This window comes from Gorilla gorilla, chromosome 1, assembly GCF_029281585.2.
Source record: "Gorilla gorilla gorilla isolate KB3781 chromosome 1, NHGRI_mGorGor1-v2.1_pri, whole genome shotgun sequence".
Lineage (NCBI taxonomy): Eukaryota > Metazoa > Chordata > Mammalia > Primates > Hominidae > Gorilla > Gorilla gorilla.
In genome coordinates this window covers 218810141-218829807 of record NC_073224.2, presented here as the reverse complement: position 1 = coordinate 218829807, position 19667 = coordinate 218810141, and the positions used below count along the sequence as shown (strand labels likewise).

General features: G+C 40.1%; 1 protein-coding gene across 37 annotated transcripts in view; it reads right to left on the bottom strand.

The window, feature by feature from the left end:
• EIF4G3 (eukaryotic translation initiation factor 4 gamma 3) overlaps positions 1 to 19667 on the bottom strand; it is a 365343-nt gene that overhangs the window by 262405 nt on the left and 83271 nt on the right. For 36 of the 37 annotated variants that reach the window (XM_063702106.1, XM_031011513.3, XM_055386789.2 and 33 more), the window contains one exon: positions 13263 to 13338. The exons of the other annotated variant lie outside the window; for it this stretch is intronic. Coding sequence is in view for 27 of the 36 variants with exons in the window: in XM_031011513.3 (XP_030867373.3) it covers positions 13263 to 13338 (76 nt within the window). In the remaining 9 variants the exon portion in view is untranslated. The remainder of the gene's footprint in view (positions 1 to 13262; positions 13339 to 19667) is intronic. 37 annotated transcript variants of the gene reach the window in all.

Sequence of the window (19667 nt, the reverse complement as noted above, 5' to 3'; positions counted from 1 at the left end):
ACATAGACTAAAAGTGAAGAGACAAAAAAAGTTACTCATCACAAACACAAACCAGGAGTAGTAGCTATACTACTCCTGCCTTATAAAACAGGCTATAAGTCAAAAACTGTAAAACAGACAGAAAAGGTACACCATATGATGATAAACGGATCAATTCAGCAAGAAAATATAACAATTATAAATACATATGCACGTAACAAAAGAGCCCCCAGACATATATAGCAAGTACTACTTGATCTAAAGGGTGAGATAGACTAAAATAAAATAATAGTTGGGGACTTGAACTATTATTCAACTTAAATAACCCACTCTCAGCATTGGACAGATGATCTAGAAAGAAAATCAATAACCAAACGTTGGATTTAAACTGCATTTTAAACGAAAGACACCTAACAGACATTTACAGAACATTTCATCCAACAGCTGCAGAATACACATTCTCTTCATCAGCACACGGGTTCTCCAAAATAGACCACTTAGGCCACAAAACAAGTCTCAGCAAATTTAAAAGAAATAAAATCGTACCAAGTATCTTTTCTGACCGATATACAATGAAACTAGAAATCAGTAACAAAAAGATCTTTGGAAATAGATCTGTACAAATACATGGAAATTAGGCAATATCCTCCTGAATGAACAATGGATCAATGAAGAAATGAGGAAGAAAATTTTAAAATTTCCTGAAATAAATGACAGTAGAAACACAAAATACTAAAATCCATGGGACACGGCAAAAGCAGTAGTAAAAAGAAAGTTTATTGCAATAAACACCTACATCAAAAAAGCACAAAGAAAAGCAAAAGCAAAGCAGTAGAAAAGCAAAAAAGCCAAGATATGCCCATTGCACTCCAGCCTGGGAGAGAGAGCAAGATCCCATCTCAAAAAATAAAAATAAAAAATAAAAAAATAAACTAGAGACATGATACTACCTAACTTCAAAATATGCTGCACAGCTACAGTAACCAAAACAGCATGATACTGGACTAAAAACACAGACCAATGGAAGACAACAGAGAATCAAGAAACAAATCCATTTATTTACAGCCAATTCATTTTTTTAAGGGTGCCAAGAATATACACAGGAGAAAGGACAGTCTCCTCAATCAACAGTGCTGGGAAAACTGGATATCTACATGCAGAGAAATGAAACTAGATCCCTATCTCTAACCATAAACCAAAATCAAACCAAAATGGATTAAATATTTAAATGTTAAGATCTGAAACCATGAAACGAATACAAGAAAACATCAGGGAAATGCTTCAGAACATTGGTCTGAAAAAAGATTTTTCTTTTGGGTAAAATCTAAAAAGAGAAAAAAGCAAAACTAGAGAAATGGGATTATATCCAATTAAAAAGTTTCTGCACATTTAAGGAAACAGTCAACAGAGTAAAGAGACAACTTACAGAACGGGAGAAAATATATGCAAACTATACATTTGACAATTGATTAACAGCCAAACTATATAAGAAACACAACTCAACAGCAAAAAGAAAAGAAGAAAAAAAATCCAATTTAAAAATGGGCAGGCAGAGCCAGGCACAGTGGCTCACATCTGTAATCCCAGCACTCCGGGAGGTCAAGATAGGAGGACTGCTTGAGCCCAGGCATTCAAGATCATCCTGGGCAACATAGTGTGATCCCATAGCTACAAAAATAAATAAATAAATTGGCCTGGTGTGGAGGCAGCATGCTTGTAGTCCCAGCTACTCAGGAAGCTGAGGCAGGAGGATCACTCGAGCCCAGGATGTTGAGGCTGCAGTGAGTCAGGATTGCACCACTGTCCTCCAGCCTGGGCAACAGAGCGAGGCCCTGTCTAGAAAAAAAAAAAAGAAAAAAAAAGGACAAATGATCTAAACAGACATTTCTCAAAAGAAGATATACAAATGGCTGACAAGTATATGAAAAGTGCTCAATATCACTGATCATCAGGGAAACACAAACGAAAACCACAATGAGATTTCATCTCCCTCCAGTTAAAGTGGCTATTATTAAAAATACAAAAAAAAAAACGGGCCGGGCGTGGTGGCTCACACCTGTAATCCCAGCACTTTGGGAGGCCAAGGTGGGCGGATCACCTGAGGTTGGGAATTCGAGACCAGGCTGACCAACACGGAGAAACCCTATCTCTACGAAAAATACAAAATTAGCCAGGCGTGGTGGCGCATGCCTGTAATCCCAGATACTCAGGAGGCTGTGGCAGGAGAATCGCTTGAACCCAGGAGGCGGAGGTTGTGATGAGCCAAGATCACATCATTGCACTCCAGCCAGGGCAACAATAGCAAAAACTCCGTCTCAAAAAAAAAAAAAACAAAAACAAAAAGACACTGCCGAGAAAGCAGAGAAAGGAGAATGCTCGCACTGCTGCTGGGAACATAAGTTAGTAAGGCCACTAAGGAGAACAGTATAAAGGTTCGTGAAAAAACTACAATAGATCTACCATATGATCCAGCAATCCCACTGCTGGGTACATATCCAAAAGAAAGGAAATCAGTGCATTAAAATTATAAGTGAATTCCACAGCATTTAGAATTTATAGCATTCATTTATTTATTAATGAATTCAGTGCAGAGATAGCTGCCACCTGTGTTTACTGTAGCACTATTCACAATAGCCAAGATGTGGATCAATGTAAGTATCCATCAACAGAATAATGGATAATATAAATGTGTCATATATACACAATGAAATATCACTCAACCACGTCCATTTGCAACAACAGAAATGGAAGAGGAGGTCATGATGTTACATGAAATAAGCCAAGCAAAGAAAGAAAAATATCATGTCTTTACTCCTATGTGGGAGTTAAAAAAAAATTCATCTCATGTAGGTACAGAGTAGAATGATGGTTACCAGAGGCTGGGAAGCATGGAACGGTGGTGAGACATATGAAGACTGGTTGGTTAATGAGTACAAACATACAGTTAAATAAAAGGAATAAGTTCTAGTGTTAGCAGAGTAGGGCAACTATAGTTAACATTCGTTTGTTGTATATTTCAAAATAGCTAGAAGATTTCAAATGTTTCTAACACAAAAGATAAATATTTGAGGTGATAAATATCCTAATTACCCAGATTTGACCACCACACATTACTTGCATGCATCAAAATAACACACGTGGCTGGGCACAGTGGCTCATGCCTGTAATCCCAACACTTTGGGAGGCCAAAGCAGGTGGATCACTTGAGGTCAGGAGTTCGAGACCAGCCTGGCCGACATGGTGAAACCCCGTCTCTACTAAAAATACAAAAATTCACCGGGTATAGTGGCGTGCACCGGTAGTCCCAGCTACTATGGAGGCTGAGGCAGGAGAATCGCTTGAACCCAGGAGGTGGAGGCTGCAGTAAGCTGAGATCATGCCATTGCACTCCAACCTGGGCAACGCAGTGAGACTCCGTCTCAAAGAAATAAATAAAATAGCACATGTATCCCACAAATAATTATTAAGTATCAATTTTTAAAAGCAGAGATGTAAAGATAAACGATTCTTCTAAAAAAAGTATAAATAAATCTTTAGTTTAAATGATATATTTGCCATCTGTGCTAGATGATAGGACAATCAAAGAGATTTACATCTGGCTGGACACCATTGCCTAAAGAATATTGATCAACCCAAGCTAAACTTTTGTCTCTGGCGACGTATCTCCACTGAAATCCTAGCCTACTCAATAGTGACCTGGCAAATACTCAACAGTGGCCTGGCAAAAGAAATAAAAGCATGGTTCTCTAATTAGATTAAACAAAGCTTTAGGGTAAGAGAATCAAGATTTTATAAAATATAAAATGGCTAAATGTATCATGAGGCCAGGAGCAGTGGCTCACACCTATAATCCCAACACTTTAGGAGGCTCAAGCAGGAAAATTGCTTGAGTTCAGGAGTTCAAGACCAGCCTGGGCAACATAGTGAGACCTTGTCTCTACAGGAAAAAAAAAAAAAAAATGCTTTTTAATTAGCCAGGAGTCATGATGTACATCTGTAGTCCTGGCTACTTGGGAGGCTAAGGCAAGAGGATCTCTTGAGCCTAAAAGGTTGAGGCTGCAGCGAGCCATGACTGAGCTACTACACTCCAGCCTGGATGACACAGTAAGACCCTGTCTCAAAAGAAAAAAAAAAAACTCATGAAATTTTATGGCATAGCTGGGCATGGTGGCTCATGCCTGTAATCCCAGCACTTTAGAAGGCTGAGGCAGGAGAATTGCTTGAGCCCTGACATTAGAGACCAGCCTGGGCAACACAAGATCTCATCTCTACAAAAATTTTAAAAATTAGCCAGGCATGGCCCGGGTGCAGTGGCTCACTCCTGTAATCCCAGCACTTTGGGAGGCCGAGGCAGGTGGATCACCTGAGGTCAGGAGTTCGAGACCAGCCTGGCCAACATGGTGAACCCCGTCACTACCAAAAATATAAAAACTAGCCAGGCGTGGTGGTGGGTGCCTGTAATCCCAGCTACTCGGGAGGCCGAAGCAAGAGAATTCCTTGAACCCAGGAAACAAAGGTTGCAGTGAGCCAACACGGTGCCACTGCAGTCCAGCCTCGGTGACAGAGTAAGACTCCATCTAAAAAAAAAAAAAAAAAATTAGCCAGGCATGGTGATGCATGCCTGTAGTCCTAGCTACTTGGAAAGCTAAGGGAGGAGGGATAGCCTGAGCCCAGGAGTTTAAGGCTGCAGTGAGACATGATCGTGCGACTGCACTCCACCATGGGCAACACAGAGAGACACTGTCTCAACAAAAAAAAAAAGAGAGAGAGAAAGAAGAAAATAAATTTTATGGCATTGAAGAGGAATTATCTGTAGTCAGCTAAAATCATGCCACTGTACTCCAGCCTGTGCAAGAGGGGAGGACCCCGTCTCAAAAAAAAGAAAAAAAAAGAGCTATTTATTAAGAAGTAATTTAAATAATTTATAGGAATTTCTTCCTTCCTTTATTTATTTTTTTTGGAGGGGACAGGGTCTCACTCTGTTGCCCAGGCTCAAGTGCAATGGCGCCATCTCAGGTCACCGCAACCTCTGCCTCCAGGGTTCAAGCAATTCTCCTGCCTCAGCCTCCTGAGTAGCTGGGATTACAGGTGTGCGCCACCATGCCCGGCTAATTTTTATATTTTTAGTAGAGATAGGGTTTCACCATGTTGGTCAGGCTGATTTCAAACTCCTGACTTCGTGATCTGCCCACCTCAGCCTCCCAAAGTGCTGGGATTACAGGCATAAGCCACCGGGCCCAGCCGTGAATTTTTCATAAGCAGTTACTAAGATAACCCTTCCAACCTCACAGAATATAAATTTCTCCTTCTTTTAGTAATGTCATTATTCTATCATTAAGTTCATCTCTGCAATTATATTAAAAATACTAGCCTGATAGTCATAAAATCTAATTTCTCTAAGTAAAATATATATACGACAAAATTATAGAACATAGTAAAATTCCACAGTTTATACTGCAGAGGCAGGCCAATATAAGAAAGTTATCAATTAATATTTCAAATTAACCTATGTTTCTTTAGTTTTGACATTCTCCCTCCCCCATTTAACATATGCAGCTCTCACTAGACCTTTTAAAAATATGTACTTGGGCTGGGCGTGGTGGCTCACGCCTGTAATCCCAGCACTTCGGGAGGCCGAGGTGGGTGGATCAAAAGGTCCAGAGATCAAGACCATCATGGCCAACATGGTGAAACCCCGTCTCTACTAAAAATACAAAAAATTAGCTGGGCATGGATGGTGCACACCTGTACTCCCAGCTACTCAGGAGGCTGAGGTAGGAGAATCACTTGAACCTGGGAGGCGGAGGTTGCAGTGAGCCAAGATCGCACCACTGCACTCCAGCCTGGGCGACAGAGTGAGACTCCATCTCAAAATATATATATATATATATATGTGCTTGATTCTTTTTTTGTTCATATGATCAATCACTCAATTATGGCTAATAAGGAATAACGACATAAGCTTCTCTCTCATATCTGATAAATGTTCCCAGGGCAAACTTACATAAACCAGGTTAAAATAAACAAATACAAAATAACTAGACTAAATGTAACATGAACACATTCCAGAAGATGAGTCCAATTTTTTTTTTTTTTTTTTTGAAACAGAGCCTTGCTCTATTGCCCAAGCTGGAGTGCAGTGGTGCATCTCGGTTCACTGCAACCCCTGACTCCCGGGTTCAAGCAATTCTCATGTCTCAGCCTCCCAAGTAGCTGGGATTACTGGCTCACGCCACCATGCCCAGCTAATTTTTTGTATTTTTAGTAGAGGCGGTGTTTCGCCATGTTGGCCAAGCTGGTCTCGAACTCCTGACCTCAAGTGATCTACCCGCCTCAGCCTCTCAAAGTGCTGGGATCACAGGAGTGAGCCAACCACACACAGCCCCAACTTTTTTTTCTTAATTTTTTAAAAATACAGAGACACGGTCTCACCATGTTGCCCAGGCTGGTCTCAAACTCCTGAGCTCAAGCAATCTTCCCACCACCTTGGCCTCCCAAAGTACCGGGATGACAAGTGTGAGCCACCGTGCCTGGCCAAGTCCGACTTTTAATGCTTCTTTGATTATCAGCAAATCCCTATTATGTAAAATGACGGGCATTAGTGTAAAAAGCCTGCATACCAGATACAAAAAGCATAATCTTTGTGTAATTTTGAGACTGGCCAGGAGCCTTTCAAGGAATTTAACCAACTCAATGAAAGTGACATATGGACACCATATGCTAAGGCAGTAGGAGGTGAACTGAGGGTTAACTTTTACTTCATGACATAATCCCCGCATATTCGGAGGCCAAGGCGGGTGGATCACTTGACATCAGGAGTTCAAGACCAGCACAGCCAACATGGCGAAACTCCTTCTCTACTAAAAAATACAAAAATCAGTCAGGTGTGGTGGCACGTGCCTGTAATACCAGCTACTCAGGAGGCTAAGGCAGAAGAATCACTTGAACCCAGGAGATGGAGGTTGCAGTGAGCCAAGAATGCATCACTGCACTTCAGCCTGGGTGACAGAGCAAGGTTCCACCTCAAAACAAACAAAAAAACAACAAAAAAGGGGAAACCGGCAGGATGCAGCAGCTCACACCATAATCCCAGCACTCTGAGTGGCTGAGGTGAGAGGATCAATTGAAGCCAAGAGTTTGAGACCAGCCTGGGCAACATAGCAAGGCTCTGTCTCTGTTAAAAAGTTTAAAAAATTAGCTGGGCACGGTGGCTTGTGCCTGTAATCCTAGTTACTCAGCTATTTAGGAAGCTGATGTAGGAGGTTCACTTGAACTCAGGAGTTCAAGGCTTCAATGAGCTGTAATTATGCCACTACTCTCTGACCTAGACGACAGAGTGAGACTCTGTTAAATAAATAAATAAATAAAAAGTGGAGACTATCACACTTTAAGGTAACTTTTAGCTGCCTAAAAACCTTTCTTCCAGAATAGGCATAAAACATAATATATACACAAACACATTTTTTTTTTTTGGAGACAACGGTTTCACTCTGTCGCCCAGGCTGGTCTCAAGTTCCTGGGCTCGAGCAGTCCTCCCTCCTTGGCATGCCAAAGTGCTAGGATTACAGGCGTCAGCCACCACACCCAGCCACACACACACTTTTTTTTTTTTTTTTTTTTTTTCTAATAGAGACAGGGTTTCACCATGTTGCCCAGACTGGTTTCAAACTCCTGAGCTCAAGTGATCCACCCACCTCAGCCTCCCAAAGTGCTGGGATTACACGTTTGAGCCACCATGCCTGGTCTCGATTTTTTAAAACTGATCAAAGGACTACAAATATGACAGTAGTTTTAAATAGTAAAAATCAAATTAGATCAAACTAAAAAAATACATTCAAAAGCTTAGATTCAAATATTTCATGTAAACTGCATGACAGGCAGTGTGCTGTTGCTCACAGGATTTGGATGATCTATTCTCCAAAGTAATAAAATTACAGAATTACATGTCCTCATTTATGAGGTTTTATAACTCAGGTTTTTTCAACAAAATACTCGTTCCTCATTCAGTATTCATCTCCACAAATAGGACCACTCAGTTGCCCAAACCAAGATCTACGACACCACCTTTACTCTTTTCTCTCACATCCCACATCCAAGACATCAACATATTCTACTGACTTTACTTCTCCTTACTCCCATTTCAATCACCACCACATGTCCACATCACACAGTCTATTCTCCATACAGCAGCCACATTGACCTTTTAAAAGTAAATTCACACCTACTCCTCTTAATCCTCCACTGGCTTTCTATTATATCTAGATTAAAATCCAAAATCTTTACCATGGTCTGTAATGTCCATGTATTAGTCCATTCTCACACTGCTATAGAACTACCTGAGACTGTGTAATTTAAAAAAAAAAAAAAGAAAGAAAGAAAAAAAAGAGGTTTAACTGACTCACAGTTCCACATGGCTGGGGAGGCCCCAAGAAACTTACAATAATGGTAGAAAACGAAGAAGAAGCAAGGCACGTCTTACATGATGGCAGGAGAGAGAGAGAGAGAGCAAGGGGAGAAGTGCCACACCTTTGAACCATCAGATCTCATGAAAAATCATTCACTATCACAAGAACAGCATGGGGAAAATCTGCCCCCATGATCCAATCACCTCCCACCAGGTCCCTCCCCTGACTTGTTGGGGATTACAATTCGACATGAGATTTGAGTAAGGACACAAAGCCAAACCATACCAGTCCACATAATCTGATGTCTCAAATCCAACCTCCCTCCATTCCAGCCACACTGGCTTTCTTCCATTTCTAAGACTACATTGAGCTCACTCCTATCTCTGGGCCTCTGCACTGATGTTCCTTCTACCACAAATTTTTTTTTTCCTAGAAATCTTCAGTTTCAGCTTAATTGCCACCTTTTCAGAGAGACTTTCCCTGAGAGAATTAGTTAAGGTGGAATGGCCAGTCATTCTCTATCCCTTTATCCTGCTTTATTCTCATCAAGTTACTTACTCAAACCCAATAGTATACTGTATATATATTTGTTTGCTGTCTTCTTATCCCATAAAGATGTAATATCCATGAGGGCTGAGGGTCTGTGTTGCTCCATTACCATATCCTGAACACCTAGACCACTGCATGACACACAGTAAAAGCTTAAGCTTAAGTATTCAATGCTGAGTGATTAAATTCTTATAATAAACAATATATAACCATTTATTATTTAAGAAATGTTATCTAAGGAATGGCATACAAAAAGCTGATATGAGATAAAGTGACAGAATAAAGCATAGGTTCTAAAAAAAAGACAAGAAAGACAAACTACACTCCAAAAATGGTTATAGTATTTGCCTCCATAAATCACTCAGGATTACTAGAAGTTTTCATTTTCTTTTACTTATCTTAATTTAAAAATAATAATTAAATGGTGAAAGTATACTTAGGTAATTAGAAAACATTATCGTATTTTAAGAGGGATTCTGACAATGATGCTGTTCTTTTGCATAGTACTTTTTGAAAAAACTATAAAAAACTAAGACCTAGAGAAAGGTTGTGCCAGAAAAAAATATTTTAAGTTTTCTTTTTTTCTTAAGACACAGGATTTTGCTCTACTGTCCAGGCTGGAATTCAGAGGCGCAATCATGTATCACACTGCAGCCTCGACCTCCTGGGCTCAAGTGATTCTCCTGCCTCGGTCTCCCAACTACCTAAAATTACAGGCTCGCACCACCATGCCTGGCTAGTTTTTTTTATTTTTTGTTGAGATGGGGTCTCATTATGTTGCACAGGCTGGTATCAAACTACTAGGTTCAAGCAATCTTCCCGCCTTGGCCTCCCCAAGTGCTGAGATTACAGGTAGAAGACAGCACAATCAGCCAAAGGTTATTTTTCTTTTCTTTTGAGACAGTCTCACTCTGGCGCCAGGCTGGAGTGGCGCGATCTTGGCTCACTGCAACCTCTGCCTCCTGGATTTAAGCAATTGTCCTGCCTCAGTCTCCCGAATAGCTGGGACTACAGGTTCACGCCACCACACCCAGCTAATTTTTGTATTTTTAGTAGAGATGGGGTTTCACCATGTTGGCCAGGATGGTCTCAATCTCCTGACCTCGTGATCCGTCTGCCTTGGTCTCCCAAAGTGCTGGGATTACAGGAGTAAGCCATCGCGCCCGGCCCAAACGTTATTTTTCAAAGTGTTATTCAAAATGTTATTTTTCAATGAACTGAAGGTTCCTAATGATTAGGGTGACCAGATAATTTATAACAGAAACTGGGTCAATTCTAAGAGTGAATGGGGCTGCAGAAATAATTAATTGATCTACAATAGGTGTTACTGAGCCTTCAGACAGACCAAGAAAAATATCCATTACCTACATGATACTCTTTTTTTTTTTTTTTTTTTTTTTGAGGGTCTCACTCTGTCACCCAGGTTGGAGCATAGAGGTTTGATCAAAGCTCACTGCAGCCTTTAACTCCTGGCCTCAAGTGATCCTCTTGACTCAGCCTCTAAAGTACATGGGACTACAGGCACATGCCACCATGCCTGGTTAATTTCCAAATATACAAAGATCAGCTTAAAACCCCCCCCAACCAACCTACATACTCTTTATTTCACTTCATATTATGTCATAGTGAACTGACTACTGGCCATTCCATTAACCACGCCTCTGGATCTTCACTTCCTAGAAGGCTTTGCCTTCCTTTCTCTACCTACAGAAGCCTTGCATCTTCTGCTTTAAGTGTCACTTTCTCAATGAAGTCACCTCTTCCTTTCGCATGCAATTAACATGTTTCTGTCTCTAATCAAAGGTTCTTAATCTGGAGCTTAGAAATGGACTGATGAGGTGGGGCGCAGTGTCTCACACCTGTAATCCCAGCATATTGGAAGGTCAAGGTGGGCAGATCACTTGAGGTCAGGAGTTCGAGATCAGCCTGGCCAATATGGTGAAACCACATCTTTACTAAAAATACAAAAATTAGCCAGGTGTGGTGATGTGCACCTGTAATCCCAGCTACTCAGGAGGCTGAGGCAGGAGAATCACTTGAACCAGGAGGCAGAGGTTGTAGTGAGCCAAGATCGAGCCACGGCACTCCAGCCTGGGCAACAGAGTGAGATTCCTTCTCCAAAAAAAAAAAGAAAAGAAAAAAATAAATGGCCTGATGGACATCTGGGAAACTCTGAAATTATATGTAAACACTGTGTATATGTGCCTCTTGAAAGAGAGAGCATTACAACCATTTTCAGATTCTAAAAGTGATTCACAACCCAAAATAATAGGAATCACTTCTCTATCATATCACTTTATATTAGAATTATTTATTTTCTTATCTCCCTCAGTAGACTATGAGTCCTTTTAAGGTATCCTATCTATATCCACAGGAATAAATGGTATGTTGAACCGAAATATTTAAAAGATAGGTTTCACTCCCTAATTCCCCTAAATTACCTTAGGTTCACTGTAAAACACCTAAAATTTACTTCTAATATTATTAGCTTCATCCTCTAACTTTTAAATTTTCTTTCATATGGCTGGGCATGGTGGCTCACGCCTGTAATCCCAGCACTTTCGTAGGCCAAGGTGGGTGGATCACTTGAGCCCAGGAATTTGAAACCAGCCTGCTCAACCAAGTAAGAATCCTCAAAATAATTATTTTCCCTTCATTTATGAATTTGAATCATCTAATATAAAAAATGAAATGGGCTGGGCATAATGGCTCATGTCTATAATCCCAGCACTTTGGGAGGTGGAGGCAGGAGGACTGCTTGAGCTCGGGAGTCTGACCAACCTGAGCAACATCATAAAACCTTGCCTCTACCAAAAAAATTTTTTTTTTTTTTTGAGACGGAGTCTCGCTCTGTCGCCCAGGCTGGAGTGCAGTGGCGCGATCTCAGCTCACTGCAAGCTCCGCCTCCTGGGTTCACGCCATTCTCCTGCCTCAGCCTCCTGAGTGGCTGGGACTACAGGCGCCCGCCACCATGTCCGGCTAATTTTTTCTATTTTTAATAGAGACGGGGTTTCACTGTGTTAGCCAGGATGGTCTCGATCTCCTGACCTCGTGATCCACCTGCCTCGGCCTCCCAAAGTGCTGGGATTACAGGCATGAGCCACCGTGCCCAGCCAAAAAAATTTTTTAATTAGCATGCACAGTAGCATGTGACTGTAGTCCCAATTACTTGGGAGGCTGAGGCAGGAGGATAACTTGAGGCCAGGAGTTCAAGGCTGCAGTAATCCATAATCATGCCACTGCACTCCTGCCTGGGTGACAGAGTGAGACCCGATCTCTTAAAAATGAAAAAAAATTAAATTTCCTTCTGTTAAAAACAGTGTTCATGGCCAGGCACAGTGGCTCAGGCCTGTAATCCCAGCACTTTGAGGGGCTGAGGTGGTGGATCACTTGAGGTCAGGAGTTCGAGACCAACCAACATGGTGAAACTCTGTCTCTACTAAAAGAACAAAATTAGCAGGGCATGGTGGCACACGCCTATAATCCCAGCTACTTGGGAGGCTGAGGCAGGAGAATCACTTGAACCGGGAAGGCAGAGGTTGCAGTGAGCTGAGATCACACCGTTACATTCCAGCCTGGCAACAAGAGCAAAACTCCATCTCAAAATTTTAAAAAAAAGTGTTCACTCTTCTAAACTTTCAGCATTTTGAAAATATGTAATCAAGGAGAATAAAAAGTAAAACTTAAAAAATTTAAAGTTTAGAAAATGTAGAACTGATAAAATTTTTAAGAAAAAAAATCCAGAAAGAAAATAAAACTCAAGAGTCCAAAAAGAATACAAAGCTGCCTATAATCCCAGCACGTTGGGAGGCCAAGGCAGGTGGATCACCCGCGGTCAGGAGTTTGAGACCAGCCTGGCCACCACGGTGAAACCCCATCTGTACTAAAAATGCAAGAATTAGCCAGGTGTGGTGGCACGTGCCTGTAGTCCCAGCTACTCAGGAGGCTGAGGAGGGAGAATTGCTTGAACCCAGGAGGCAGAGGTTGCAATGAGCCAAGATAACACCACTGCACTCCAGCCTGGGTGACACAGTGAAACTCTGTCTCAAAATAATAAAAATAAAAAATAATAATAATAATAATAATAAGGCCAGAGGTTAATATTTACAGAAAGGAAAAATAAGACAGGTCTCTCTATCTTAACACAGTATCTGTTTCACTCCATTTCTTAGATTAAGATGATATGGAAAGGGCCTGTCATTCTATTCAGAATTTTATTGAACTTTTTGCCAAAAATTTGTCATGTGTCAATCAAACACTGCCTATAATTAATACCAAGGATTCACACACAAAAGCACACACACAATTTGACAACCTTCAGACACTCACCGTGCTGTAGACTGCTGAGACAGCGGGAGTGAAGATTCGATCCTCAAGAGGTTGTTGCACAGGTCCTCTAGGAATTCTAGAAGAGCGAGTTAAGGATAAGAGAATTCAAAAATGGATGCTTAATAGTTAGAGAAAATTGTAACCACAAAATTCCACCAATGACCTAAGCATTTTCACACAATTAATGAGTTATATACTTCTCCACTAAAACTAAAAACCAAATGTTTCAAATGTCCTAAAATGACTAAATCAATCTCTTCAAAAGCCTTCCCATGATAAACATTCCATGGAATCTCAAAACAAACACAACTATACAATAAGTGTCCAAACTTTAGGCCCATGATGAGACTCTGCCACCTTTACTTTGTACTAAAAATAACTGGCTGGGCACAGTGGCTCAAGCCTATAATCCCAACACTTTTGGAGGTCAAACTGAGAGAATCACTTAAACCCCAAGAGTTCAAGATAAGCCTGGGCAACACAGCAAGACCTCATCTCTACTAAATTAGCCGAGTAGTCTCCGGGAGGCTGAGGTGGTAGGATCACTTGAGCACAGGAGTTTAACAAGTTGCAATTAGCAAACCTCTCTACCAAAAAAAAAAAAAAAGCCTAAATAAATCAGCATGAGACAGGAACTGCCAGAAATTTTCTACAGAATTTGAATTCAAAGAAATGACCCATGTAAAACTCTGTACACTACAACATACTTCCTTCCTAATTCTGCCCGCCATTGTGCTTATTACCAGTTCTCATCAAACTCTGTATCTCCAAGCATAAATCATTGGATGTTTCTTTCCCTCTGAGCTCAAGACACAGGCAAAACAGCTTTTCATAGTGCTACTTAAAATTCTAATTCAATAAATGAGCAGTGTAACATGCACATACAATAATCCAGAACATGCTGATTTTTCATAACCCATGATTGAAATACAGTAGTACATCCACTTGATATTTCTGTATTTCAAATTGCTGTGATTTATATCATTAGGAAGTACAAGCAAAACTATTAGTAAGATTACATAGATGGTATGCAATACTGAATTAAGACTCTAAGTAGAAATATAAATGTAAAAAATTTCAAATTCTCCTCTTTTTTCTAGTAGAATACTAACAAAAGACAAATTTCAGAAATAAATATAATTTGATGGTTAAAGACTCTGATTATTAAAGTACTCACTACATACATGCTACAACAAATGCCAACTAGGCAAATACACTTGCAAAGACTAAATTTCATCAGAGAAATCCAAGAATCCATGAGGATATTACATGACATGTATTACTGATACGAATGTTTCCTACTTATGCAGAAAAGAGAGGACCAATACATTTTAAAGAACAAATGTTTATGAAACTTCATGAAGGATGAACTCTCTTCAAAATAAACCTTCTTGATCAATGGCAATCATGTCTAGCATTGGGGTTGTTTACAGTCAGTACCTCCTTAAAAGGTAGATTTGCACAAAGTAGAAAAGAAGAAGTGAAAATAAACAGAAATTGTCTTTCAGTCTGCCAAAACACTAATGTTCCATTTATAATTCCCAGCTGAACGTTCCTAAACCTTGCCCCACTCCACTACAAGAAAAACTACTGCTCTAATGTTCAGCAGAAGCAATATTCTTAAAGTGAAAGACTCAAGTTATCATTTCCTCATTGAAAGGAAGATCAAGGATACAAATGTCATCAAATAAATACTGATTTATAGGTAAAATAGGCAACTAATATCAGGAGATAAAAAAATAATGCAAAGGGTCTTTTTCTATATTATTTCTTATTTAGGCCAAGATGTCAATGTCAATTTATGCTTTCTCTACTTCTTATTTCTACATAGTTCTGACATAGAAAAGGAAGTTAACTTCTATAATACATAAAATAATGGCAGAATTTCTAAACTATACCCTATTTCACAAAGATACCGAACAGGATTTCTCAAAACATGTACTGTTTAAAATACAGTTACTTTGGAAATAGCTATAGTCTTCTTTTTTTAATTTTTTATTTTTTGAGACAAAGTCTCGCTCTGTCACCCAGGCTGGAGTTCAGTGGCATAATCTCAGCTCACTGCAACCTCTGACTTCCAGGTTCAAGCGATTCTCGTGACTCAGCCTCCTGTGACTCAGCCTCCCAAGTAGCTGGGACTATAGACATGCGCTACCACAGCCGGCTAATTTTTTGTATTTTTAGTAGAGATGGGGCTTTGCAATGTTGCCCAGGCTGGTCTCGAACTCCTGAGCTCAGGCAATCCACCCACCTCGGCCTCCCAAAGTGCTAGGATTACAGGCATAAGCCACCGCACCTGACCATAGCTACAGTCTTTTAACATTACTTCTGAACCACACAAATACGTTTTTCAAAAATTAAAAAAATCCAATTTAAACAAGCCAGCTCCAGCCTAGACCACAAGAGACCCTGCCTCTATTAAAAAAAATTTTTTTTCCACGATATTGATTCTTCCTATCTATGAGCATGGAATGTTCTTCCATTTGTTTGTGTCCTCTTTTATTTCGTTGAGCAGTAGTTTGTAGTTCTCCTTGAAGAGGTCCTTCACATCCCTTGTAAGTTGGATTCCTAGGTATTTTATTCCCTTTGAAGCAATAGTGAATGGGAGTTTACTCATGATTTGGCTCTCTGTCTGTCATTGGTATATAAGAATGCTTGTGATTTTTGCACACTGATTTTGTATCCTGAGACTTTGCTGAAGTTGCTTATTAGTTTAAGGAGATTTTGGGCTGAGACGATGGGGTTTTCTAAATATACAATCACGTCATCTGCAAACAGGGACAATTTGACTTCCTCTTTTCCTAATTGAATACCCTTTATTTCTTTCTCCTGCCTGACTGCCCTGGCCAACTTCCAACACTATGTTGAATAGGAGTGGTGAGAGAGGGCATCCCTGTCTTGCGCCAGTTTTCAAAGGGAATGCTTCCAGTTTTTGCCCATTCAGTATGATATTGGCTGTGGGTTTGTCATAAATAGCTCTTATTATTTTGAGATACGTCCCATTAATACCTAATTTACTGAGAGTTTTTAGCATGAAGGGCTGTTGAATTTTGTCAAAGGCCTTTTCTGCATCTATTGAGATACTCATGTGTTTTTGTCTTTGGTTCTGTTTACATGCTGGATTACATTTATTGATTTGTGTATGTTGAACCAGCCTTGCATCCCAGTGACGAAGCCCACTTGGTCATTGTGGATAAGCTTTTTGATGTGCTGCTGGATTCAGTTTGCCAGTATTTTATTGAGGATTTTTGCATCAATATTCATCAGGGATATTTGTCTAAAATTCTCTTTTTTTTGTTGTTGTCAGGCTTTGGTATCAGGATGATGCTGGCCTCATAAAATCAATATCGTGAAAATGGCCATACTGCCCAAGGTAATTTATAGATTCAATGCCATCCCCATCAGGCTACCAATAACTTTCTTCACAGAATTGGAAAAAACTACTTTAAAGTTCATCTGGAACCAAAAAAGGGCCCGCACTGCCAATACAATCCTAAGCCAGAAGAACAAAGCTGGAGGCATCACACTACCTGACTTCAAACTATACTACAAGGCTATAGTAACCAAAACAGCATGGTACTGGTACCAAAACAGAGATACAGACCAACAGAACAGAACAGAGCCCTCAGAAATAATACCACACATCTACAACCATCTGATCTTTGACAAACCTGACAAAAACAAGAAATGGGGAAAAGATTCACTATTTAATAAATGGTGCTGGGAAAACTGGCTAGCCATATGTAGAAAGCTGAAACTGGATCCCTTCCTTACACCTTATACAAAAATTAATTCAAAATGGGTTAAAGACTTAAATGTCAGACCTAAAACCATAAAAACCCTAGAAGAAAACCTAGGCAATACCATTCAGGACACAGGCATGGGCAAGGACTTCATGTCTAAAACACCAAAAGCAATGGCAACAAAAGCCAAAATTGACAAATGGGATCTAATTAAACTAAAGAGCTTCTGTACAGCAAAAGAAACTACCATCAGAGTGAACAGGCAACCTACAGAATGGAAGAAAAATTTTGCAATCTACTCATCTGACAAAGGGCTAATATCCAGAATCTACAAAGAACTCAAACAAATTTACAAGAAAAAAACAAACAACCCCATCACAAAGTGGGCAAAGGATATGAACAGACACTTCTCAAAAGAAGACATTTTTGCAGCCAACAGACACATGAAAAAATGCTCATCATCACTGGCCATCAGAGAAATGCAAATCAAAACCACAATGAGATATTATCTCACACCAGTTAGAATGGCGATCATTAAAAAGTCAGGAAATAACAGGTGCTGGAGAGGATGTGGAGAAATAGGAACACTTTTACACTGTTGGTGGGACTGTAAACTAGTTCAACCATTGTGGAAGACAGTGTGGTGATTCCTCAAGGATCCAGAACTACAAATACCATTTGACCCAGGCATCCCATTACTGGGTATATACCCAAAGGATTATAAATCATGCTGCTATAAACACACATGCACACGTATGTTTACTGTGGCACAATTCACAACAGCAAAGACTTCAAACCAATCCAAATGTCCATCAATGACAGACTGGATTAAGAAAATGTGGCACATAATATACACCATGGAATACTATGCAGCCATAAAAAAGGATGAGTTCATGTCCTTTGTAGGGACATGGATGAACCTGGAAACCATCATTCTCAGCAAACTATCACAAGGACAAAAAACCAAACATCACATGTTCTCACTCATAGGTGGGAATTGAACAGTGAGAACACTTGGACACAGGAAGGGGAACATCACACACCAGGGCCTGTCATGGGGTGGGGGAAGGGGGGAGGGATAGCATTAGGAGACATACCTAATGTAAATGACGAGTTAATGGGTGCAGCACACCAACATGGCGCATGTATACATATGTAACAAACCTGCACGTTGTGTACATGTACCCTAGAACTTAAAGTATAATAAAAAAAAAATTTTTTTTTTTTTTTTTTAAAAAGCCAGGATTTCCTTAGGAATACTTTTACACTGTTGGTGGGACTGTAAACTAGTTCAACCATTGTGGAAGACAGTGTGGTGATTCCTCAAGGATCTAGAACTAGAAATACCATTTGACCCAGCCACCCCATTACTGGGCATATACCCAAAGGATTATAAATCATGCTGCTATAAAGACACATGCACACATACGTTTACTGCAGCACAATTCACAACAGCAAAGACTTGGAACCAACCCAAATGCCCATCAATGACAGACTGGATTAAGAAAATGTGGCACATAATATACACCATGGAATACTATGCAGCCATAAAAAAGGATGAGTTCATGTCCTTTGTAGGGACATGGATGAAGACAGAAACCATCATTCTCAGAAAACTATCGCAAAGACAGAAAACCAAACACCACATGTTCTCACTCATAGGTGGGAACTGAACAATGAGAACACTTGGACACAGGAAAGGGAACATCACACACCGGGGCCTGTCGTGAGGTGGGGGGAGGGGGGAGGGACAGCATTAGGAGATATACCTAATGTAAACGACGAGTTCATGGGTGCAGCACACCAACATGGCACATGTATACATATGTAACAAACCTGCACGTTGTGCACATGTACCCTAGAACTTAAAGTATAATAATAATAATAATAATAATAATAATAATAATAATAATACAAGCCAGGATTTCTTTTTGTAAATAGCCCCTACAAAAGAAAAAATAACCTATTTTTAAAAAGAGCCTGGCACAGTGGTGCATACCTGTAGTTCCAGCCACTAAGAAAGCTGTGATGACAGGATCCCTCGAGCCCAAATATTCACCTGGGCAATTCTTCCTTTGCTCTCCTTACCTTTTACCATTGAGATCTAAGGAAATAAAACTAACCAATTTTAAACTCTGTTTCAACTCAATTTAATGCTGGCTGTTAATTCAGGTCCAAAAACCCTATTGGAAAGCAAATACAGTGGTTATGTATATTACTTAACACGCCTAGCAGAATCTAGGCAGCACCCTTAATCAAACACATTAATATCTCTACAGCAAAATATATGAATATTCAAACTTCTACCCTTCTGTCCAGAAATTTACCAATGGAAGAAAAAGAATAAGTTTTCCAAGCTCTTGGAATTTTAGAATTGCAAGACTATACTATTCTTTATCATTGAATCTTTGCAATTAGTATCTCTGGAATGTACACAACTAGAAACCATTATATTAGATTTTGTTTTGTTTTGGAGTATAGTGTTGGGTTCACAGCTGACTGCAGCCTCAACCTTCTGGGCTCAAGTGATCTCACCTCACTCACCAGAGTAGCTGGGACTACAGGTGTGTACCATCGTGCCCAGCTAATCTTTAAATTTTTTGGTAGAGATGGTGTCTCCCTATATTGCCCAGGCTAGTCTCAAACTCCTGGGCTCAAGCAA